Consider the following 24015-nt stretch of genomic DNA (forward strand, 5'->3'; position numbering starts at 1 on the left):
GGATACCCCCCCCCCCCCCCCCCCCACAGGCATGGCGGTGCAGATCCTTCACAGGCGTCCCGGAACATCTGTGAGTATGGCTGCCGCCGCCGCCGCCGCCGCCGCTGTCAATTAGCATTCTGCACAACAACACAACAACAACAGCAACCCCCCACTATCACACACACACACACACACACACACACACACACACACACACACACACACACAAATTCTCCATGTGAAGGAGTTAGCGTGGGCCCCTCGCAGCCCCCCCCCACCCACCCACCCGCCTGGCCGGCTCTCCCGGGGGTCCCCCGCTACCGTCTGCTAATGAATTCCGCTGCAGCTAATGGAATCGCACTTTAATGAGGTTTGCTGTTTTTCTAACGGCGGTAATTAACGAGATCTGAGGTCCAATCTGCGGCTCTTGGAGAGAACTCTTCCCACGCAGAGAGAAAAACAGCGTGAGAGGCCAACCATGAAGGAAACCCCTGGTGACATCATCCATGAGCCCCTGACCCCCTGACCTTACCCCCCCCCACCCCCTCCCCCCCCTCTGGTTCGGTCGTAAACGACGCTAATGGCCCCGCCCACTAGAGGACGGATGTCGAGTGGGCGGGGCCATTACTTGACACCTCCCACACGTGCGGCTTGATTGGGCTCGGAGCTCCACAGCGTGGACGTCCCACTGACTGACTGACTGACTGACTGACTGACTGACTGACTGCTGTACTGTCAATCAATATTTTTGGGGGTCGATATTGCGATATTGTGACTGGCTACAGGAGATCATTTAAAAAAAAAAAAAAAGAGCAATCTCAATTGTTACTCTGACCAGCGATCAATATATATCGATAAAAAAACGTGCACATCTCTAGTTCACTGGCAAGATGCGGAGAGGGCGGGAAGGAATGAAGGAAATGTTGCTTTGTTCTCTACGTCCTCCAGAAATGACACACGTCACCCGTAAGTGGCGCTAAATTCCACCCATCCGTCTCCATCAGGAGGCCGCACGCAGGAGAACGAGAGGGAACGAAAACACAAACGGAGCGGAAAAACAAACTGCGGCGGCGGAGCTGGGGGGGGGGGACCGTGCACCTTTGGAATGTGCACGAGCACAGTGCACATTGAATCACGGCAGCCCCGCTTTTCAATTTGCAGTCAGGTGGAAAAACAAAAGAACGACGACGAGAGCGAGCGAGCGAGCGAGCGCCTCACCGGAACGTCGAAGCCTTTCAGTGACAGCCGAGAGGTTTTCCCAAAGCTTCCATCAACAGCTTCTATTGCCAGGTTTGGGTTTGGCGGAATTCTAGAGGTCATGGGAACGCAGACGGTGACGGCCAGGTTCTTCAAGGTCCAGGTTTTCAAGGTCCAGGTTCTTCAAGGTCCAGGTTCTCCACGTCCAGGTTCTCAAGGTCCAGGTTCTCAAGGTCCAGGTTCTTCAAGGTCCAGGTTCTTCAAGGTCCAGGTTCTCCACGTCCAGGTTCTCAAGGTCCAGGTTCTTCAAGGTCCAGGTTCTTCAAGGTCCAGGTTCTTCAAGGTCCAGGTTCTCCATGTCCAGGTTCTCAAGGTCCAGGTTCTTCAAGGTCCAGGTTCTCCACGTCCAGGTTCTGAAGGTCCAGGTTCTCAAGGTCCAGGTTCTCCAGGTGCAGGTTCTGAAGATGTGTTTGTTCACCGGCGAAAAAAAGACGCGTTCAAGACGATCTGGAATTCCCAGATATTCCTCCTCACCTTTGATGCGTCGCTGCTCTCGGCGCTCGTTAGCTTTACAGGTGTTCCGACCGAGCCCCTGCGGCCTCCCAGTCAGAGCAGCTTCCCGGGGCTTGAGCAACATCAAAACATCTCCGCCTCGGCCCTGGGACGAGAGGCGGAAAAGGAAAAAAAGAACACAAGCAGAGCAGAAGGTCCAATAAATATTCGATTGCACCGACGGCCTCCCTCCAAACTGTTGTCACCGCTGCCGGCAGTCGGCAGATGTCGGTACGTCTTCAGCGATGTTACTTCAAACGGGAACGCCGGAGATCCCCTGCACTCCCCCCCCCCCTCCCCGCCACGGTGTTTCTGTGGTGGTACGTTAGCACAGACTGACGACTAGCGATGCGATTTACGGACCGTTGCTAGCTAGCCGCGGGGACTTAGCAGAAGCTAATGGTCTTGGAGAGGAAATGATTGGACGCAGATAAGATCTTTGACGAGTGCAAGGTCGCTCTGAGCGAAAAAATATATTTGTAAGTTCCCCGCGAGGCAAAACGCAAACTGTTTTGTACCTCCGTCCTCCACACGGTGGCCTCTCACTGGACCAAGTTTTTTTTTTCACGAGAATTACGGCTAACGCACGTCACACCGTTCGATGGAAACACTTTGCGAATCGCAATTGTACTATGTCGAAATTTTTAGAAATATCACTTTTATTTTGAAAAACCTATGATGGAAAACAGCAATTGAAGAACTTTCTTTATCAAACTGGAGTCCACTCCTTGAAGGCGGGAACGCCAACCAGAATTAGAATGCGGGAGTGATTCTCCGAGTCCATCACCATCGCCTGCGCTAATCAGTGTTTCTCCCACTTAGCTTGACGCACACCAACCGGTAATTAGCATTAATGGAAGGAGCCGAAGACCACGAGAGGGGGGTGGGGGGTGGGGGGCTCGCACGTCACAAAGAAAAATGACACCAAACGTTTGACAATCTGCATGATGTGAATAAATCAACGACATCTTCGCCAGAGCCTCACAGTTTCACCTCTCGACGCTAATATTAGCAAATATTCCCCAGTTTATATTAAAGTTCTTGGTTCCTGGTATACGGGTTAAACTGCTGCTTAATAAGAGACAAAAAAAAAGAAGACATTTTAACACGTTGTTTTTTTTTGTTTTTTTTAAACAGTCGTAACACAAAAAAAAAAAAATCATAAATGAAGTTCATTAAAAATGGAAATCTCACAGAGGATTAGTGAGGCGGAGCTGCTTCTTCCGCTGGCGGGACTTTGCTGTGAAAATCCTCCCGCCCGCCGCTCGGGATCGACGTGCAAAAAAAAAAAAGAAAAAAAGAAAGAAAGAAAGGAAACGGTGTCGTTGCTAATTGCCCCGCAGCGCTTCCATCCCTCGCTGTTGCTATCGGGCCGCCGCTCAGCTCCGACGGGCTAATCCGAGCACGGTGCTAATCAACGCCACTTCCATTTCCAGGACACGTCAGAGTATGTTTTGCAAAGAGGATTTTCACGTTTCACACGTTCAGCGTGGCCCCGGCTGAGCCGTTGTCTCCGCGGCGGCGGCGGCGGCGGCGCCGCTAAATTAGGAGCATTTTATTTTGAGTGCCTGGAGTGAGAGAGAGGGGGAAGGCACTATCGGAGAGTGAGACGCACGCAGGCTGATAATCCCCTTGAGGTGTAATAGAGGAAGGTACAGAGGGGAAACGTAGTAGCCCGCGTCTTTTTAAACGTTAGCGTCGAGCGGCTTTGGCGGTTCGTCAGTCGCACGCTAGCAGAAGATGGGAGATGAAGGTTGAAAGAAATTCCGACAAAGTACAATGACGACTTTCAGGCGTGAAGCCGGAATTCTCGTCAACTCGTCGACATTTCACCAGAACTACGTTTGCTTTTGTTGCCCTATTTAGGTTCTGCGCAGTTCTAGCTAGCGGCTACACGGTCACACATTTGGTTACGTATGGAAGATGTTCTTTGTTCTTCATGAAGTTCAACCACAGTTGCGTCTCTCTGCACGACTGCTTGCAACCACTGCAGGGTGTTTTAATCCGACATCGTTGGCCCAGCTGTGTTTTTTTTTGTTTGTTTGTTTTGTTTCCCCTCCTGCACAACATCAGGTGTGAACTGCCCCCGCCCCCCCTTCCCCCCACCCCCCACCCCCGACCCCCTCCCAAACCCCCGACCCGCTGCCTCTGTTTCATGTAAAATTCATGCTTTGGAGGTCTGTTGTGTCATCAAAAATGCAGCGACCGGATCAAACGGAGAATCAACAAAAAAAAATATAAAGTCTGTTGTGGATGGCGGTGGCTAACGTGCTAGCAGCGGCTAGCTTAGTGTTTGTCGAGGGGAGAGTCAAGTCAGGCAGGGGGTCATTCTTTAAAAAGAAAAGAGGAGTGTTCCGCTGGCTGGCTGACTGGCTGGCTGGCTGACTGGCTGACAGACTGGTTGGCTGAGTGACTGGCTGGCTGGCTGACTGGCTGACTGGCTGAGTGACTGGCTGACTGGTTGGCTGACTAACTGACTGGCTGGCTGGCTGGCTGGTTGGCTGTCTGGCTGGCTGACTGGCTGGCTGTCTGGCTGGCTGACTGGCTGACTGACTGGTAGGCTGGCTGGCTGGCTGACTGACTGACTGGTTGGCTGACTGACTGGCTGACTGGCTGTCTGGCTGGCTGTCTGGCTGGCTGACTGGCTGACTGACTGGTTGGCTGGCTGGCTGGCTGACTGACTGACTGGTTGGCTGACTGACTGACTGACTGACTGACTGACTGGCTGTCTGGCTGGCTGACTGACTGGCTGACTGGTTGGCTGTCTGGCTGGCTGACTGGCTGGCTGACTGGTTGGCTGACTGACTGACTGACTGGTTGGCTGACTGGCTGTCTGGCTGACTGACTGACTGACTGGCTGGCTGGCTGGCTGTCTGGCTGACTGGCTGACTGGCTGACTGTCTGGCTGGCTGGCTGGCTGGCTGACTGACTGGCTGACTGGTTGGCTGACTGGCTGACTGACTGGTTGGCTGGCTGGCTGGCTGACTGACTGACTGGTTGGCTGACTGACTGGCTGACTGGCTGTCTGGCTGGCTGACTGGCTGACTGGCTGACTGACTGGCTGACTGGCTGACTGGTTGGCTGACTGACTGACTGGTTGGCTGGCTGACTGGCTGACTGGCTGGCTGGCTGGCTGACTGACTGACTGACTGGTTGGCTGACTGACTGACTGACTGGTTGGCTGACTGGCTGGCTGACTGACTGACTGGTTGGCTGACTGACTGGCTGACTGGCTGGCTGGCTGACTGACTGACTGACTGGTTGGCTGACTGACTGACTGACTGGTTGGCTGACTGGTTGGCTGACTGACTGACTGACTGGTTGGCTGACTGACTGGCTGACTGGCTGTCTGGCTGGCTGGCTGGCTGTCTGGCTGGCTGGGGGAAACGTGATGGATGCAGCAGACCTCCATCCTCGGAGCTCCTCGCTCGTTCCATCTTCTCAGCGCCTGAACACACCATCGCTCCTCTCAGCCGCCGCCACAGAGAGAAAAATCTTCAGTCCCAGAAAGATTCCCTCACAAAAGGCCTCCCCGAATCCTAAATCCCCTTAATGCCATCCATCCTACTTTTTGCTCATTCCACTTCATTGTCTCTTTATTTCGCCACTTTCCCGCATGGCCGGCCGTGATTGATTGGCCTCCGCAGGACGGCAGACAGCAGAGTTGGCGGCGCTTTTCGGGAGGGGAAAGTGTTTGGGAGCGTCGCGCAAACTCTGACACAGACAAATGGGCCCCGGGGCCCGGACGCGATGAATTATTTGACTTGAGAAATGTGGCTGCGCCTTCCAGTTTCTCTCCCCCCCCCCCACATGGCAGCGGCGGCGAGGAGGAAGAGCACGTCAGCTCAAGTCGAGCGGCAGAAGCCGACACAGGCAGATTTTCTTAAGTGACCGGCAGCAGGACCGCCTGCTAATAGGAGCCTTCCGGGACCTTTCTCCCGGGCCGGCGACGGGTCGAGCAAGAAAGATCTATTTCACTGTTTGTAGTCTGGCGCCTCCTGCTGGGACAGATCATTGATGCAGATTATTCCTGGGCCGACGTTAACCTACCTGACCAGGTGTGACCACCCACAACACAAAACAGTGATGCTAGTTAGCCTTACTAGCTTTCCATGACCCCTAGAATTGGGCAAAACCTAAATATGGTTGTCTGTGGCTGACAACTGGACAACGGGAGGTTTTTCATTCTTCTCATCACGCCGTTAACCAGCGGTTTAATGACTGAAGAGCTACTGTCACTACTGCCCCCTTGTGGTCGGAGAGGAACTCACCTGGATGGTTGTGGAGTGCGGGTTGAAGAGACGCAGCCTCAGTTATTGACTGAATAAAGGCTGTGGATAAGAAGCCCCAACATCATGATGAGGAGGAGAAGAAGAAGAAGAAGAAGAAGAAGAAGGAGAAGAAGGAGAAGGAGGAGAAGAAGGCCAGCCTGACCTCCAGAAGAACAGAGGAGATCGTTCAAGTGGGTCAGAGCTGCAGCTGAAGGTGCTAACGCTAACGAGCTGCTGGGACAAGGGGGTGGGGAGGAGGAGCTTATCTGTCAGGGCCAGCAGAGGAAGCCAAGAGGCACATTGGAGAACTTGAGGGTGGAAACGAATGGAGTTCTCCTGAAACAGCAGCGTGATGACGGAGAGCCGCTGCTGCTGGTGAACAGGTGGCTTCCAGCTGGAGGGGCAGGAGGAGGAGCAGAGACAGTGCAGGGGGCGGGGCATGTAGAAGGTTGACGCACGAGCAATAAAATCAGCGACGTCTGTTGTGAGTTCTTCAAGGTCAAGGGGGAGGGGCGGCGGGGGGGGGGGGATGTTTCACTTTGCAAGAAAACAACAAAAAATATTTCAATATTTACTGAATCCAATCAACGAGCCAATAATACAGTGACTATAATCCCTGTGATGACTGATGTGTGAGTGCATAGGCAGAATAAGACGATACACTTCTTGAGTCTTGCGAGAAGAATTTGCTGGTAAAAAAAAAAAAAAGTGTTTTCTCCATCCAATAATCCCCTCTCATCCGCTTGTCTTCTCCCCTCTCGCCTCTTCTTTTCTGTTTTTTTTTTCGTCCTAATTCATGACGGAAGATCCTCCGCCTGCTTTCCCGCCTGTTGCGGCGAAGCTTCGTCACATAATGAGGATAAACGCAGCGTTTCAAGGCGGCGGCTCCTCGGGTTTCTCAGGTGCCGAAACAGCAGGATGGATTATCGCTGCTTTGTGTTCATCATCCGGGTTATGCAGGCGCACGCGCGTGTCTTGCGAGAGATTTCCCCCATTTTCTTAAAGAGAAGAAGAAGAAAAAAGAAAAACATTCCAGTGGAGGTTGGATGAAGATGAAGATGAAGATGAAGATGGATGAAGACGCTCTTACGACGCTGCTGCTGATTGGTCCGTTGACGCGGACCGCGAAGGAGGAAAAAGGCTTCACGACGCAGAGGGGGGGGGGGAGATCCAAGAGTGGGAGGACAGCGCCCCTGTCTGGCCAAACAGGGGCACTGCAAGCAAATATCAACCGCTGATTTAAAAGGACCCGCGTGAGAATTTTAAACTTGCAGCGTATTTGTTTTATTTAGTCCGTTGAATTCAGGAGCTAAGTGTGATAAACGGGAGTAACATGGAGACAATAAAGATACATTTCTGTGGCCTAAAATAATCTCATGACTTTTTAATTGTTCCGTTTAAATTTAAATTTTAACTAGTAAAACCACCAACGTCGTAGTAAAGTGAAGTCATTTAATTAGGTTGTACATAAAAAGGAGAGGGTTTAAAATCCAGGATGAGGACATCAACACTGTCTTGGCTATTACATCATCAGAAAGATATTATTTATTACCAAAACAAAACAAACAAACAAAACTTCATCATCGCGTCGTCAGTGTTTAAATTATTCCAGTGTGATTGTTGCTGGTCGAAAAGAAAAAAAAAAACAACAAAATGTGTTACGTTTCAGTCACTGCGCCGATGTAACCAGCAAAGAACCGAAACGTCTGCAGAGGAGGCAGAAGGCGGAAGCTGAAACTTGTATTAACGTGTATTAAAAGGTTTTAATCATTCACGTTGTGGCGGACTGCTCCTTTAATCATCGTCACTCAAACACGACTTTGTGATGTGTTCGCTGCTCGTCGGCCCGGGGCAGATTTGACGGGAGTGGTGTTTTGTATTGGTGTTTAAAAGCAGACTAGCAGTGCTAAAACTAGGTAAACAGGAAGTGCAACAGCAACAACAAACAAACAAAAATCATCTTTGTCACTAAACTAAGTTATATGACGGAACAGTGATGTAGACGCACCACCATCCAAACTCCCAAGTGTCTCATTTACAGTGCAGTAGGATTATTTCCTGGGAAGAACAGAAGCTCGCTAGCTAGCTAGATAGCAAGCGATGAACGGTCTAGTGCTATACAGTCAACAGTGAGGAGAAGACAAAAAAAAAAGCGCACCTGTTAAATACTAACCGAAATATTTTGGTCCTTATAGAGGCAAGAAGAAGAAATGCTAGAAAGCTAGCTAGCTAGCCTGCCACTTTACTTCCTGGTGCTAATTTTAAGTGTTTTCTGCATTTCCGTTTTTTGGTTTTTTTTTTTCCTTTTTTTAAAAAAAACGGTCAGTGGACTTTTGTGTTTGTGGATTCGTTTGTTGTCCATACAAGTCGACTCCAAACACTGGGTTTTGTTTTTGTTTTTTTTGCAAGACATTTTGTTAGTTTAGCGGCTACCGCTTAGCCGCTCCCTCCGAGGTCAAATCACTCGTTGCTTCACTCGCTCTTGACACAAATAACTTGCATAACATAACCCACAAAAGCCTCCGTCAATTTCCTTCCTTGAGGTCATCACTCGTCGTCATGCGTGTGGCGGAAAGAATGTGTGCAATGCGCAGCGTGCGAGGAGAACCGGTCGGTTGAGAACCACCACGGAAGGCAGTACTTCTTCTTCTTTCTTTTTTTTCCCCCTCCCTTTTGTCCCAGAGTCTCTCCAAACAGGGCCAACACGTCCTTCGAGCTCTGCAGGGAAGTGTTGTCATCCAAAAAGAAAAAGATAAGAAAAAAAAAAAAGCGTCCCGGCCAAGCCGACCGCTAACCTGATGAAAGGGTTCCTCAAAAAAAAAAAAAAAAAGTCTTTCATTTGATCAAAACACATAAAAAAAAAAAAAACAGAGTGTTTTTAGTGTTCTTGGGATTTCGGACAACGTAAGACGCCGGTAGTGGCTAGCGGCTAGGCTAGCAGCGGCTAGTAGCGGCTGGCGTCGTCGTAGGAGGTGGCGTCCTGGTCGAAGTAGTCCTCCAGCCTCCACTGCAGCGTTTCGAAGGTGGGCCGCTCCTGCTCGTTCTCCTTCCAGCACTCCGTCATGATGTCATAAATCACCTTTTGACAGGCGGGCGGGCACGGCATCCGGTAGCCCTGCGGGATCCGCTGCACCACCTGGTAGTTGCTCATGGCTGCGGCGGGGAGGAAGGGAAGAGCGGAGGACGGTTAGCAGCGGGAAGAAGTGTACCCACGGTGTTTCTTCTCTCTCTCCTCTCTCGTCTCACTCACTCGGGTACGGCATCTGTCCGAAGGTCATGATCTCGTACAGCAGAATCCCGAAGGACCAGACGTCAGACTTGATGGAGAACCGGTTTTCGTGGATGGCCTCCGGAGCGGTCCACTTGACCGGGAACTTGGTTCCTTCTCGGGCCTCGTAGACGTTCTCGTTTTCTTTCTGGAGACAAAAAGTATACAGAGCGCAGACTGAAGCCCGGGTGTTGGCCACACCCCTCTGGGGCCACCTGGTTTTTGACCCCCCCGCCAAACACACGGAAGGCCCCAAAAAAAAACTGGCAGTCTTAGCGTGACAGGCTGTAAACAGAAGGCTAAATTTGCAGTTTCCTGGAATTGTACGTTTAAGGCTGTAACACTAGCTTGTCTCTCATTGGCCTCTGTAGGAGGAAATGCAATTATTTGACCCGGTCGCACCTCCGTAATGACTACAGGGTTAAAAAACAATAAAAAAAAAATGCAGCTCAACAAGTCTCTGATGCAAACCAACGTTGACGTTGACTTAAACATTGACTGTGACAAAACGGCACCGAGCAGGTGTATTTGGTGGTCATTTCTGTAGCGTCTGGCAACCCCTGGACAACGACTGGGACTCAGGGTCCAGGGACGCGGCTTTGGGGAGGCTTCAGACCCACCATGAAGACCCGGGCCAGGCCAAAGTCGGCCACCTTGCAGATGTTGTTCTCGCCCACCAGGACGTTCCTGGCCGCCAGGTCCCGATGGATGTAGTTCTGCAGTTCCAGGTAGGCCATGCCGGCTGCCACCTGCGCCGCCATCTCGATTTGCTCGGAGAAACGCAGCGTGGAGCCTTTATCCTCTGCGAAGGAGGCCGAAAGTAAGAGAGAGAGAAAACAAAAGCAAAGAGTTTGACGCAGGACGTGATGTTCCATTCCATTCCTGCTCATTCATTTGGTCCAACCATTATGTAACTAATGCTAATCCAATCTAATTTGATGTAATCAGGATTAACACACCCAGGTGGACGACCAAGCGGCCCCCCAAAGTCTTTAAAAGGAAAAGGAAAAGAAAAAAGGAAAAAGTTAAAAAAAAAAAAAAAAATCAAAAATCAAACTGAACCTGAACTGTCAGAAAAGAAAAAGAGGTTAAAGCCTAAAATATAGAATAGAAATATATATATGTACACATGTAAACAATGCCTTTCCTGACATTATGTCGCTACTGCCAACTCAGACGAGCGCAATAAAGGAACCGGATGGTGATAAAGGTTATCTTGGCCTCCTGGACCCTGGACCGCGGGTTGGGCCCACATGGACTCACTCACTCTGGAGGTAGTCCAGCAGGCTGCCGTTGCTCATCAGCTCCGTCACAATGTAGATGGGCTCCTTCAGCGTGCACACTGCGTACAGCTGGATCAGCTTGGGGTGCCGCAGGCGCTTCATGATCTGGGCCTCCCGCAAGAAGTCGGCGGTGTCCATGGTTTCTGCAGAGGGAGGTGGCAATCAACCAATCAATCAATCAATCCATCAACTTTTACTTGTTCAGCATTACATCACACTCAGTAGAAAACCCAATGAACCCTCCGTAGCAAGCAGGAAGCCACAGTAGCCAGGAGAAGCTGCTCTGTGGGAAGAAACCTCGAGCAGATCCAGACCCCAGCGGGCGCCCGTCTGCTTTGGTCAGTTGGGGTGAAAAGGTCATACAACCCAGCCACCGTCCCTTCAGCCCAACTCGGACTTTGGCCTACCGGGTTTCAGGGTCTTGACGGCCACCATGGTGGTGTTGTTCCACAGACCCTCCCAGACGTCGCCAAACTGGCCCGAGCCCAACTTCCTCAACAGCTTGATGGAGCTGCGCTCGATCTCCCACTGGTCCACTGTGTTGTAGGACAGGCCGGCCGTCTGCGGAGCCTCCATCTAATGATGATAATTAGAATGACGATAGACTTTGTTCAAAGCCACCTTTGAGGACACTCAAGGTCACCGTACAGAAAGACAGTTACAATTGAAAAAAAGGGACAGGACACATCGATACCATGAACAAAATGAAAATAGGATGGAGATTTCTGTAGAACAGTGACAGTCAGAGTGAATTGGCCCTCTGAAGGGAAGGACCAGGAACCAGGAACCAGGAACCAGGGACCAGGAACCAGGGACCAGGAACCAGGGACCAGGAACCAAGGACTAGAGACTAAGGACCAGGGACCAGGGACCAGGGACTAGGGACCAGGAACCAAGGATGAGAGACTAAGGACCAGGAACCAGGGACCAAGGACTAGAGACTAAGGACCAGGGACCCGAAACCAGGAACCAAGGACTAGAGACTAAGGACCAGGGACCAGGGACCCGGAACCAGGAACCAAGGATGAGAGACTAAGGACTAGGAACCAAGGACCAGGTACCAGGGACCTGGGGAATCTTTTTAATTTATAGAAAAAGAAAAAGAAAGGTGGCGGGCAGAACAGAAGCGGCAGTGAGAGTCTCACCCTGCGGCACGGTTCCGCCAGCTGCACGCAGAGCCCGTCGGCCTGGGTGCAGTAGTGCTCCACCAGCTCGGTGAGCGTGGCGAAGACCTTGGAGGACGACACGTAGTGGCGGCCGTCCTCAGTCTTCCTCAGCTTGTAGTGCTTGACCACCCCGTTGTCCAGCACTGGAGAGACAGAGTCAGACAAAGTGGGCGGACGAGTCAAACCGTGAATGCAGACCGAGAATTCAAGGCTCGGTCCAAATCAGAACCAGAACCAGATTCAGGTTCAGGAGGAGCAGGCAGCGTGTGAGTGGCCGAGTGGCCGAGTGGCAGGATGTCAGGAGGCATCAGCAACAGTTTCTCTTCAATTATGAACGAAATAAACCCGAAAATACTGCACACAAGCATTTATTTATTTATTTATTTTTAACCGCTTTTCTCTTCCTCCTCAGTCACGCTGCAGCATTTGCCACTGGTTGTTGGGCGGATTATGATTTATGGTGAAATGGCCCTTTATAAGGAAGTGATTCCCTGAGGACAACCTGCACCTTGTGACCAGAGGGAGGAGGTGAAGACGGCAGTCTGAGGTGTGGTGATTAATGTTAGCCTGCTGTCTGTCCTTCAATGGATTTGTGTAAGACTAAATTGAATAAATAAATTCTTCCTTTTATTCTTCTTCTTCGGTCTCACCTGAGAGCGAGAGTTCCCCTCGCTGGCTCTCACAGTCTCGGATGAGGAAGGCGCCGTTCCGGTTGCCCTCTGCCTGCAGCATCTTCTCCGCGTCCAGCCGCTTGGTGTCGGGGAAATACCACCTGCAGACACGGGGCGGAACAATTGAACAATAAACCAGCAAAACACTGCTCAGATAGTAGACAATAATAGATCACACACACACACACACACACACACACACACACACACACACACACACACACACACACACACACACACACACACACACACACACACACACACACACACACACACACACACACACACCCTTCCGCTATCACGGTTACAGCTGGATGCCTATAAATCACTTAGGCCCTGCAATAATCTGCAATTTATCACACAATCGCACAAATGCAGGGCAGGCTTGTGTGATCATTGAACCAATCACAGGTGAGCCGGAGCCTAAACTGATTTTAGGACACCTGATAAGAAAAAAAAAGAATACTTTTGGGGTAAGACAGATTTGTCATTCGAGCTTCAAGCCGGCTGGATGCAGACGACTTCCTGTCAACTTCCCCCCTCGAAAGCTTCCTGCTCCTGATAAAAATCACATAAAGTTTGCCGCTGTGTTTTTGTTTTGCAATCCTCCGACGGCGAGGCCACCCTGTGACCATCGACGGCTGCTCCTCCGGTCCACCGTGATGCCAACAATGGCTGCAGTCATCAGGGGAACGCAGACTACTCCCCGACAGCCAAACAGGAAAAACCAGAGTACAGCTGGCAGGAAGCGGCCTGGGCCCGTCCGGGCGTCACGTAGCCTCTGAGTGCATCGCAAAAAACCATTCACACTGTGGCTTTCTAGAAATAATAATAATAATAATGATAATGCTAGGACGTGTGGTTTTTTTTTTTTTTTTTAAAGGTGGATGAGGCCCAAACGGTTCCTGGCGCCTCCATCCGGATGTGGGGAGGGCTTCTGAGACAACACTTTTCACCAAACACACACACACACACACACACACACACACGCCAATAAATGTCAATCACTCCATTTGATTGTAATGGCCGAGAGCCAAACCCGTGATAGGACCATGACGTCACACAGTGTCCTGAGGTTATATATTAATCCCACTGTGGTTTTGTTCAATAAAATTAAATTTTCTTAAAAAAAAAATAAAAAAAAAGGGGGGGGGGGAATTACCATCATCAGGAAGAGAAATTTTAACTCACTTGCTGCTTTAGAACTTGTCCTCTATGTAATTATTAACCCAGTCTGCACTTCCTTCTGCTTCCATATAATTATTAACCTCAAACAAACAAGTCCAGCCTGACATCAGTCCACCTTTGTGACCATGTTTGCCTCTAAGACACCACATATAAAACATTCCTGGACGAAATAAACAAACAAACAAAACAAAACAAAACAAAACAAACAAAACTCCAATGGGTGTTGACATTTTAGAAACACAACACGAGGCTTACGACTCTGAGTGGATGCTCTCCACGGGCTCCACATAATTGGACGGGATGTATCCGCGTTTGTCCTTTGACACGCCGGTCAGGGCTCTCGCGAGCCACCAGTCCCCGTTGCTCTTGTCCAGGGCCTCCAGGGTGTCGCCGGTGTTGAAGCTCAGGTCCTCGCTGGTGCGGGCGGCATAGTCGTACTGGGCCACGTAGTAGACCCCGGGTCTGTTGGGCGGCAGCGGCGGCAGCTCCCTGAAGGACTTGAACCTGGCCGGCTCGGCGACACCGTCGTTCTGGATGACGATATCCGGTTTGCCCACGGTCCGGCTCCTCGGTGCCTCGGTGGGTTTCTTGAGACACTCGCGGAACCTCGACCAGCACGACGAAAAGCACTCACGGACCTCCATCGTTGGATCGCGAAGCCTTCAACAATCACTGCCAATCACCTCCGCTCGGAGGTGGGTGCGAGGAAACAAGGTGAGCCGCAGGTGAGGCGCTCTCCTCGCTCATGATCCCGCACGACGACCGCAGCGACGATCCGGACGGAGGAAACTCTCAGGAGACTCTGATCTGCGGCACTGTGACGTCTCCACCTGCTTGGGTTTCGGTTCATGGTTCACTTGCCGGTGCGCCAATCACACGCACCTGTCCAGGAATGGGGAGCGGCCCCGACACGGCACTGTGGCTCCAGGCTCCCTCTGGTGGCCACAGTGGAGTTTGTGCCGAGTCGAGTTTTATATGCATTGTTATTTAATACTATACTATACTATACTATACTATACTATACTATAAGTAGTTTCCCAAATTAGATAGAACATATCTTCTATTCTATTCTATTCTATTCTATTCTATACTGCAGTATTTTGTCAGTAAACCTGAACAGTTTTGTCTTCTAATTATCTATCTAACTATATCTTTATCTAACTATCTATAAATATCAGTATTGCGTTTTCCCTCGTGTGTTTATGGATGTTTATATATTCAGTATACATATGCGTGACATGCGTGTTCGTCCTGTAGACCAGGAGCCACCAACCTTTTTGAACCTGAGAGCTACTTTATTGTCATCATCATCATCATATGAAGGACAACCAGTATGATTCACTCTCCTGAGATAAGAAACTTTCTCAGTCACATATTATTATTATTATTATTATTATTATTATTATTATTATTATTATTATTATTATCATTATTATAGATACTATCTATGTGAAAACACCAATCACGTGAAAGAGTTCTCAATAAATATCAACAATGACTCGACAAGGTTGGATAAAAGTTACGTTCAGACACAGCTCGACGAGTTGTGCTATTCTTCGAACAGGCCTGTCTACTCATGTGGTCCTTGGGGGGGCAACCTGTTTGCCGCGGACACCACTTTGGTGACCCCTACCGTTGACAGTATGTTGTACTTGCACATTTTGGTGAAACACATATTTTTGTGAGTTGGTCTTTGACACACAATGTTGTTGTTTTTGTGTCATTAAAACAGTCCTTCGACAATTTACGACAAACAAACGTTATTTTGGCGTTGGAAATTCCTCTAGGAGGCGATCGGAACGGTTTAATACAGACAGCACGATCTAGAAGAAGAAACATCGGGCGTCGATTCACCTTTGGCCAATCATGAGAAAGCGGGGGCGTTTCTTTTGGCCATCAGCCAATCACACTGGGCGGCATTACCTCTGCTTCGCCGGTGGACGGCTCGCGCGAAAACCACACGGCCAATCACACGAGTCCGTCCGGAGCGTGGGCAAGCTGTCATTCATCACCGGCCGAAAGAAAAAAAAATATACTAATAAATAAAAAATATTTTCTCATACACGGCTGTTGGTGGCAGCCGTGCCCCGCAGTGCCTTAAGGGTGACAGCCAGACTCGCAGAGGGCACCACGGGCTCGGGTCGCTGCTCTCTCACGGCAGTTAGCTTAGCGGTTAGCTTAGCTAGCAGCAGCGTTAGCCGAGCGAGCCGAGCGCGTTCACACGGCGCAGCCCCGCCGCCGTCACGCCGTGGTGACATTGACACAACAGCAGCAGCAGCAGCAGCAGCAGCAGCGGTGTGTTGTGTCGTGCACATGTGTGTACAGTGACGGGGTGTCCGCGGCTTCCGGCGCGCTTCCTCCTCCTCCTCCTCCGCCGCTGCCGCCGTCTTCTCTCCGTCCCCCCCCCCAGAGCTTGAGGCACCATGAGCGAATACTTCAGCCTGGCGGACTGCGATGTGATCGGGTTCGACCTGGACCACACGCTCTGCCGCTACCATCTGAAGGAGACCTCCAGGGTGAGTGTGCGTGTGACTGTGTGTGTGTGTCTGTCTATGCGTGTGTAGTCTACACAATCACAGCCTTCGATCCGCAGCTCGTTCGGATGTAAAAATAGCCCGTCGATACGCTCCAATAGATGGTGTTCACGGGAACATCACCCACCGGTGGTCGCTCCCCCGGCGGCGGGGCTCTTTTGCCCGGGTGGGAGACGATGCTGCAGTCGCTCTCGGTGCGTGACTCACAGGTTGGAACGTCGGCGGTGATGATGAGGATGATGATGTTGGTGGTGGTGGTGGTGGTGGTTACACGTCCATACATCCTCCATCCGAGGCCCGTCGACCGCAGCATCCTCTCTCATCACAACGCTTTTGACGCTTGCAGGGGCCTTTCGGGTGACGAATCGTGACATGATTGTTTGTTTACCCTCAGCCTGAGTGTGTTACGCGTGTACACAATGGAAAACCTCATTTTGTCAGGCAACTTGGCAGATGGAATAATAGAAAGTAAAATAAACCATCTTGACAGAGTGTCCTCTCAAAGGATGTTGTTTACGTCGCATTCGGCAGCTGTTGGGGAAAGTCATCTATGCCACAGACACACACTGACACGCATGTGTGAACAATTTGTTTATATATTTTTTATTTCCTTTTTTTTTTTTAATTCACTCTTTGCACTCTTGAATTATTTTTTTTTGCACTGTACATGCTGCTAAAACTAGGCACATTTCCCCAATGTGGGATAAATAAAGAGGAGAGAGAAGTTGAAAATTCTATGTGCAAAAGGTGATACATACAAGTTTTTTTTTTATACATGTATAAAAAAAACTTGTTGAATCAGCAAGTGATTGTTAGGCCAAATTGCCAGAGCGTTTTCATGTCTAACTCTAACTTCCACATTCCATACCTTAACTATTACACCACCACCACCACCCCACCCCCCACCCCAGCTGATCTACGAGAGCTTCGCCAGGTACCTGGTGGAGCACAGAGGCTACGACAAGGACCTGCTGAACCTGACGCCGGCTACCTGGGATTTCTGGTGAGTTGTCGTCATCGTCATCCTCCCCAGCACTGTGACGCTATCTGCTAGGAGGACTTTATTGTGTCGTTATTACTCATTTATTACCGAGCCCAGACCTGGAATGTCGTCTACAATAATAGCATTTCTCAACTGAACTCACTGCCTCCCTTGGGTTGGGTGTCCAGTTTTAAGGGGCTGGTGGTCGACCTGGAGGAAGGGAACCTCGTGAAGCTGGCCGAAGATGGCACCGTGCTCCGGTAGGATGATTGGACCTGCTTTAAAAAACCCAAACACACACACACTCTACGGCTGCCGTGTCAACTTTGCCACTGCTGTCGCCGGTTTGTTCAGAGCAACGCATGGGTCCAATGAGCTCAGCACAGAAGAGATCATCAAACACTACGGCCCCAAAAGGGAGTGGAAGCACTTCAACAGCCTCAATACCTCCTTCACCAGATCTGGTAGGATGTTTTTTTTGTTTTTTTTTGATGATGTTCTGTCGGTTTTGTATTTTTTTTTTTTTTTTTTTTTTTTAGCGGGTTCGTCCTCTGTTGACCACCTTTGTTTTTGTCCCGACAGCAAAATACTACTTCTATGACAACTACTTTGACCTGCCGGGGGCGCTACTGTGTGGAAGAGTTGTTGACATGTTAAACAAGGTAGTATTTTATTTCCAGTCAGTGTCTCTGATTTGTTTGGATTTTCATTTAAAAAAAAAAAAAAAAAAAAAACACTTTTGGGATATTAAAATTATTTATTTTTGTGTGTGCGTGTGTGTGTGTGTGTGTGAGTAAAGCGGGGAAATGAAGTGAACTCGGACTTCTGGAAGGACATGCTGGCAGCCATTGACCACAATTACAACACATCGGCCTTCAAAGGTACGTTTTTGGTTTTTTTTGGTTTTTTTATCAGAACGCTGCAGTTTTGTTTGTAGCTTTTATTCAATGTGTTTTCTTCTTGGGATGTTTCACGGAAAGGGGGAAAAACATACATTACACAATACGTTTCTTTTTCAAAGTAGAAGTTTTATTCTGTGTTTTGGTCAGAAAGTGGTACATTATTTAAAACATCTGATGAGACATTGATTTTAAAAAAAAGAAAGAAAGAAAGAAAGAAAAAGAAAAGCTGTTTGAATTTCTTACTCTGTGTCGTTCCCTTTTGATCACAGTGCTTGTGGGAATGTGCGGATCTCTGATAGGATATGGTACAACAGTTTACCGTGTCTCTGCATTCAGCATATTACAGGAAAATCAACAGATACGTTAAAAAAAAAAAAAAAAAAAAAACTAAAAATAAAAGACATGCTGTAAATGTTACAGGCAGTTGTAAAGCACCACGTATATCTTCCAATCTTATTTTTCCTTTTTCGTTTGAAATACAAAGGCAAAAACCTGCGTGACCCCGATATTTATTCATAAAAACGATTCAGCAGACATTTGCCTTTTTTTTATTATCATGTTTTAAACCGTAAATGAGGCAGTTAGACATGTGGAATACTTTGTCATACTTTTTTTTCCCATCTCAACCGGGAGAGTTCTCTTTTAACTGGTTCAATTTTTTTTTTTTTTTTAATATTTCAATGTTTTATTGGGTTTTGAGGTTTTACTTGGATTTATTAAATCACGTTGAGGCAATCAGGAACCCGGAGAAGGCGCAGTGAACATTGTCGGCTGCAAAGATGCCATTGCTCTCCTCATCGGGGACCTGGACGTAAACTCTGTCGCCTTGTTGCAGCATGAGTACAGCGCTGCCTGACATCTGGTCCAGGAAGCCCTTGTTGTACTCATCGTAGGTGAAAACAACGGGATCCTCGTTTCTGTACAGGGCCACCAGGGCGTTGGCGCCGTTGACGTGCACGTGATAACTGAAATAATAGAGACCCGGGACCTGGCAGTTGAACACACCGCTGCTTTCATCGTAATGGTGCTCTCCATTGTACAGAACCTGGTTGAAGTTAACGGGTGTTCCGGCATCGGGGTAGGCGTGGGTCAGCACGGCGCTGAAAGCAGACATGGGGGCTTTCAGCATTTCATGAGGCATCTCAACCTCATGGGACTTGATGGGCATGCTCTTTTCATGGTGGTACACAACCTCTCCTGGTTGGCCAGGTGGACCAGGTGGACCAGCAGGCCCAGGGAGACCATTGTGGCCTTTGGGGCCAGGTACTCCAGGTGGACCCATTGGGCCGGAAATTCCTTTAGCTGTGAAGCCAGCTGGACCAGGTGGGCCAGGGAGACCTGAGTGGCCCTTAAGCCCTTGGGGTCCTGATGGACCAGGAGCACCAACTGGTCCTGATGGTCCTGGCCTTCCGTTCTCACCACCTTTTCCTGGTGCTCCTGGGAGGCCATTGTGTCCTTTTGGTCCTGGGGAACCATCTGACCCTGGAATGCCAGGGGCACCTGTATGGCCCTGTGCACCCTTCTGACCCTGAGGACCGTATTGACCGGGGGTACCTGGAGGACCTGTTGCACCAGGAGTACCTGATTTTCCACTGTAACCTGGAGCTCCCTGCTCACCCTTAGCTCCTCTGGATCCGGGTGCGCCAACCATGCCAAAATCACCCTTTGGTCCTACAGGGCCGAGTTCACCTGGGAATCCTCTTGCCCCCTGGGGACCAGCTGGACCAATAAGTCCAGTGGCACCTGGTGAACCAGTGAAACCTACTGGACCTGGCTCACCTTTCTGACCAGTGGTTCCTGGACTACCAGGGGCCCCTCTGCTACCTGGGATTCCAGGTTCACCTGATTTTCCAAATCCTGGCATGCCAGGTGATCCCGGTTGTCCAGAATGACCTTGTGGACCTTTAGGTCCCACAGGTCCGGGCAATCCTGGACTACCATTCTGACCTGGTTTTCCTGATGCACCGATGCCTGGAGCCCCTGTGTGACCCTTTGGACCTGTCATGCCCATTGGGCCGGGACTGCCATCTCTTCCTGGGGCACCAGATTTGCCAGGCTCTCCTGGGTAGCCAGTGGCACCAGGTTTGCCAACTCCAGATTTTCCTGGAATACCAGGGGCGCCCATGGGTCCCATTGGCCCTTGTGATCCGTGAGCCCCGGGAATTCCAACGCCTCTCTCTCCTTTGCTGCCAGGGAGACCAGGGACACCAGGATGTCCTTTCAAACCAGCCTCTCCTCTGGGTCCCATTGCCCCAGTGTATCCAACAGGTCCAGGTTTTCCAGCGGAAGAAAGTCCAGCAGGTCCAGGTGACCCAGGCGTACCAGGTGCACCTCTGGGACCCATTTGTCCAGTAGCACCAGTTGCTCCTCTGTCACCTGGGATGCCAGGGACACCTGGTTTCCCAGGGCCACCGGGGGTACCCGGTTTGCCTGCATGAGTGGCGCCAGGCGGTCCGGGAGCTCCTCGTGGGCCTTGTTGTCCAGCATACCCTACACCGGGTTTACCAGAAGGTCCCGGTGGTCCCATTGGCCCTGGCGCACCTGTGGCACCTGGAGCACCAGGTTGACCTATCTCACCTTTAACAGCTGGAGAGGAAATAAAGAGGGATACATTTACTGTCCATCCATCCCGTGTAATTATTAGCTCTGCATTGAATGAATACTGCTTGGAATTATACTTTCGGTCCAAAATGTAGATCGCAAATACATCCTCATCATATGATCCCAATCTCTAAACAACGGTTAGGTCTACAGTCAAGTCACACTTTCGTTTGTAAGCATTAGTCTCGACATTCTTCTACTTGTCCACCTTTGCATGGGACGACCAGCCATCTTTGACTTGCCTCTATTTATTTATTTTACGAGAGAGATGCAAGGAGACTATTCTAAACCATCTTGACCGACGACGTGTGACCGGTGGTTTTCAAACTGAGCTTTTACGCGCTGGCATCGGGCCCAAACGTTGCAGAACCGTGTGCACCTGAATTAAGTTTGCCTGCACTTCACACGCAAACCTTTCATTTGGCGAGTTGACCTTCACTGTGAACATATAGTTAGTGGTCAGCAAGTTATCTACATCATCTTTATGCATTTCCTACCACACAGTGCAAAGTTAGAGGGCAGGGGTGAAATGAGTGCGTGCACATTTGCTAAATTGGTTTAAACGTGTGTAATTTCGCTGGATGTTATTACTCACCGTTCTATTTTTAACTCTGGAGGCCACGTAACATTAGAAACTGTCCAATCAAGCTAACATGAGCTCCCAGACCCCCCTTTTTTTTTTTGTTGTATAAAACTGTCCTGATTCTAGTGACAGCAGAAGAGTTCTTAAAAAGTGATGGGTAAATGGATTGAACAAAATTACGGAAAAAAAACAAAAAAAAAGTTTTTTTTGTGCAATTAAAATGGCTTAATTGATTTATTTTCGCAACCTTTGTTCAAGTGGCTGTGAGATTGACTGATAAAGCGTCAACCGGCCCTTCAGCTGGGCCACCCTGGAAGAATTACTGACACCACTTTTCTTTTCGAGACTGCCACTTCCAAGAGAGACCGCAGCCTTCGTGCCCAATATTGTTGACCTCTCTCCTCCAAGTGTTTATTGTGGCTTCGGAAGTGTTTTGGCTGGGCCTTATGTTTAAACCACACAAAGGCGTTCCCCAAGTCCCACGTGTATTTATGCCAGAAACTGGACTGTGGTTGGCTGGAGCGCCACTCAATCGCGTTGGTCGATGATGATGATGATGATGATGATGATGATGATGATGATGACGATGACGATGATGATGGTAGCTCACAACTAGTAAACACTCCAGTGCATCTCGCCCAATTTATGCGTGGTGACCCCGCCTCCAAGCTGAAGCAGTGACCCTGTCAAGGACCCCGTCAAGAGTGCAAGAAGAAAGGCATCTCTGAAAGCGAGACTTCTAGAAATGTGTGATTGATTTCACAGTTGGTTCTCGTCTGTGTTGTTTCTTTTATTTTGTTTTTCCTCTTTCCTCTAATTATGTCGTGTCTGTGGATTTTAATGCCACAAAGGCGTCCGCTAGGGCGTGCCTGCCGCTCAATGACTGCATCGGTTGTAGAAATGAAATAAATTTGGACTTTTCTTGGTTTGACTTCTTCTTTCTTTTTTCCTTCTCTCCTGAGCCACGATTTCAAACCACATCTGAGAACTCTGAGACGCTTGTGAAACGACAAAGCAAAATTCTAATGGTCATCATCGTCATCACCATGGCATCTTCTTCTTCTTCTGCCTCTATTTTTTCATTTCTACCACTTTATCTTTAGCTTTAGAATGCGAAAGGTTTGTGGTGCTTCCCAGCACCGCATCTTTTCTGGACGCTCGAATGGAATTGGAAAACGTCTGCAGCTTTAGACAGTCAGGTCACAGACCATCAAGGGTTACAAAAACCTTTTTATTTTATTTTTTTTGAAGCCCCATTAAAATCAAATAAACTGAATCTTCTGCCTTCACGAGTTGTGTGAAGCCATCTGTCGGCATATTAGCAAAGTCAAGGCAAAAATCTTGAAGACTTTTAAAACTGTTTGAGAGATTCCCAAGTTTTGAAGCAAAGTGTTTCCCAGGTAGGAACCGAGCAGTTACTCTGTAGACATTTGCAGCAGCACCGCTTTAGACCCAATTCCTGCCCAAAGAGTTGGAACCACGTGAGGCCGTGTATAGTAGCAGTAGCGGCTGTAGTAGGGGAATATTAGTGGTGGGTCGGGGGTTTACTCACGTTGGCTCTTGACGGGATAGACGCCCTTGGTCGCTTTGCGGTAGTACCTGTCGGACGTGGCCCCGGCCAGAGCCAGGAGGACCAGGAGGAGGCTCGCTACCCTCAGGTCCATCTTGTGAAGCCGAACCTGAAACGACACCAAGTCCATTCATGAGAATAAGCAACGGAGCCGTGGTGGGACCTTGGACTTTTCCTGATGCAGGAAATTACTGCTGGAGGATTTGTTGTTGGGAGGCAGAATCTGTGAGCCTGTCTTGTGAAAATAACAGTCGGGGAAGGAAAACAAAACACCTGCGGATTTAATCTGACAAGGCAAGGCAGCGGGGAAACCGGGCTACACATGGGTCATAACGTCTTTGCCAAGAACCGGTGGTCCACACAGTGGTTGGGAATCCTCAGCACGCCGGCTGATATTTACATGGAAAAAAACAAAACGAAAGCCATCTTACCGGTGAGGTTTTATGTTCTGAAGAACCTGGGTCTTGTCTTCTGTGCAGTTTTATATCCTTTTTCTGTGAAGGGCTGCTGCTGTGGGTCCCAGTGGCAGCTCCTGCTCCTGCTCCCTGGGCTTGCAGAGTCCCGGGGTATTTATACTGTGCAAAGGGCTCCGCAGTCCCACCGAGCACCCACCACGCCTGGACGGCCCCGCCCCTCTTGTGACGTCACGGCTTAATGATGGGTGTCATGTCCTCGGGAGATTTGTGACTTCAGGGTGACACGGCACCTTCTCTTGGCACCCACCTCAATTCAAAAGCTCAAAGTCCATCCATGGGACATCTCCATGCTGCTATTGGTTCTGGTGGTGCATGTGCACTCGCGTGTGGTCGTGGTGTGCAAGTAACCTGATTTTCTGTTGTTTTTTTCACTTCTCACTTTGCTTTTTATAACTTCACAAACACAACTATTTTTTCCCCTTTTTAATTTGCAGCTAAAAACATCATGCTATTGACTGAGACGGTTGTTAAAGGATGTTTTTTTTCCCCCGACTGTCTGAGTGGGGCAGACGCACCACATGCCTTTTTTTTTGGTTGTTTTTTTTTTGGTTGAACCGGCTGGAAAGTTTGCGTTCAGTCGAGGCAGCAGACTTGAGTGTGTGTGTGTGTGTGTGTGTGTGCGCGCGCGTGTGCGCTAATTTAGACGCAGTTGCCGACTAAACACTGTCTTCACTCGTCATGTTTTCATATCAAACCTGTTATAACCAAGACGTACTTACATCTTTAAATAATTTGTATGGTTGTCCTTGTTTTGTTTGGTTTTTTTCCCCTACACACGCTGGCGTTTCA

At 49.5% G+C, this 24015-nt stretch overlaps 3 protein-coding genes across 3 annotated transcripts in view; 1 reads left to right on the forward strand and 2 right to left on the reverse strand.

Annotated features, from left to right (window-relative positions):
- Positions 1–8261: 8261 nt before the first annotated feature.
- frk (fyn-related Src family tyrosine kinase) lies at positions 8262–14404 on the reverse strand. Its single transcript, XM_076016408.1, has 8 exons — positions 13834–14404; positions 12370–12491; positions 11699–11862; positions 10961–11129; positions 10538–10696; positions 9891–10072; positions 9253–9418; positions 8262–9155 (listed from the first exon to the last, which is right to left on the reverse strand). The coding sequence occupies exons 1-8, from the start codon at positions 14220–14222 to the stop codon at positions 8947–8949; spliced, it is 1560 nt and encodes a 519-aa protein (XP_075872523.1). The 5' UTR covers positions 14223–14404; the 3' UTR covers positions 8262–8946.
- A 1044-nt stretch (positions 14405–15448) lies between these two features.
- nt5dc1 (5'-nucleotidase domain containing 1) overlaps positions 15449–24015 on the forward strand; it is a 32520-nt gene continuing 23953 nt past the window's right edge. Inside the window, exons 1-6 of the mRNA XM_076016413.1 lie at positions 15449–16094; positions 17024–17115; positions 17283–17354; positions 17449–17558; positions 17677–17756; positions 17894–17975. Coding sequence (XP_075872528.1) covers positions 16002–16094; positions 17024–17115; positions 17283–17354; positions 17449–17558; positions 17677–17756; positions 17894–17975 — 529 coding nt within the window. The 5' untranslated portion in view covers positions 15449–16001. The remainder of the gene's footprint in view (positions 16095–17023; positions 17116–17282; positions 17355–17448; positions 17559–17676; positions 17757–17893; positions 17976–24015) is intronic.
- On the reverse strand, positions 18102–23308 carry col10a1b (collagen, type X, alpha 1b). The gene is made up of 3 exons (XM_076016411.1): positions 23182–23308; positions 22733–22859; positions 18102–20582 (listed from the first exon to the last, which is right to left on the reverse strand). The coding sequence occupies exons 2-3, from the start codon at positions 22842–22844 to the stop codon at positions 18718–18720; spliced, it is 1977 nt and encodes a 658-aa protein (XP_075872526.1). The 5' UTR covers positions 22845–22859; positions 23182–23308; the 3' UTR covers positions 18102–18717.

The sequence above is a fragment of the Nelusetta ayraudi genome, unplaced genomic scaffold (assembly GCF_046127955.1).
Source record: "Nelusetta ayraudi isolate G7.1 ecotype Tasmania unplaced genomic scaffold, CSIRO-AGI_Nayr_v1 ptg000226l, whole genome shotgun sequence".
NCBI classification, from domain to species: Eukaryota; Metazoa; Chordata; class Actinopteri; order Tetraodontiformes; family Monacanthidae; genus Nelusetta; species Nelusetta ayraudi.

Coding starts and splice junctions, on each gene's coding strand:
- frk (XM_076016408.1), bottom strand. CDS start 14,222: ATGGAGGTCCGTGAGTGCTTTTCGTCGTGCTGGTCGAGGTTCCGCGAG. Junction 10,697..10,960: donor CGTCAAGACCCTGAAACCCG/GTAGGCCAAAGT, acceptor CTCCCTCTGCAG/AAACCATGGACACCGCCGAC. Junction 10,073..10,537: donor CCTGCTGGACTACCTCCAGA/GTGAGTGAGTCC, acceptor CCTCCTTCGCAG/AGGATAAAGGCTCCACGCTG.
- col10a1b (XM_076016411.1), bottom strand. CDS start 22,844: ATGGACCTGAGGGTAGCGAGCCTCCTCCTGGTCCTCCTGGCTCTGGCC. Junction 20,583..22,732: donor CTATCCCGTCAAGAGCCAAC/GTGAGTAAACCC, acceptor TTTCCTCTCCAG/CTGTTAAAGGTGAGATAGGT.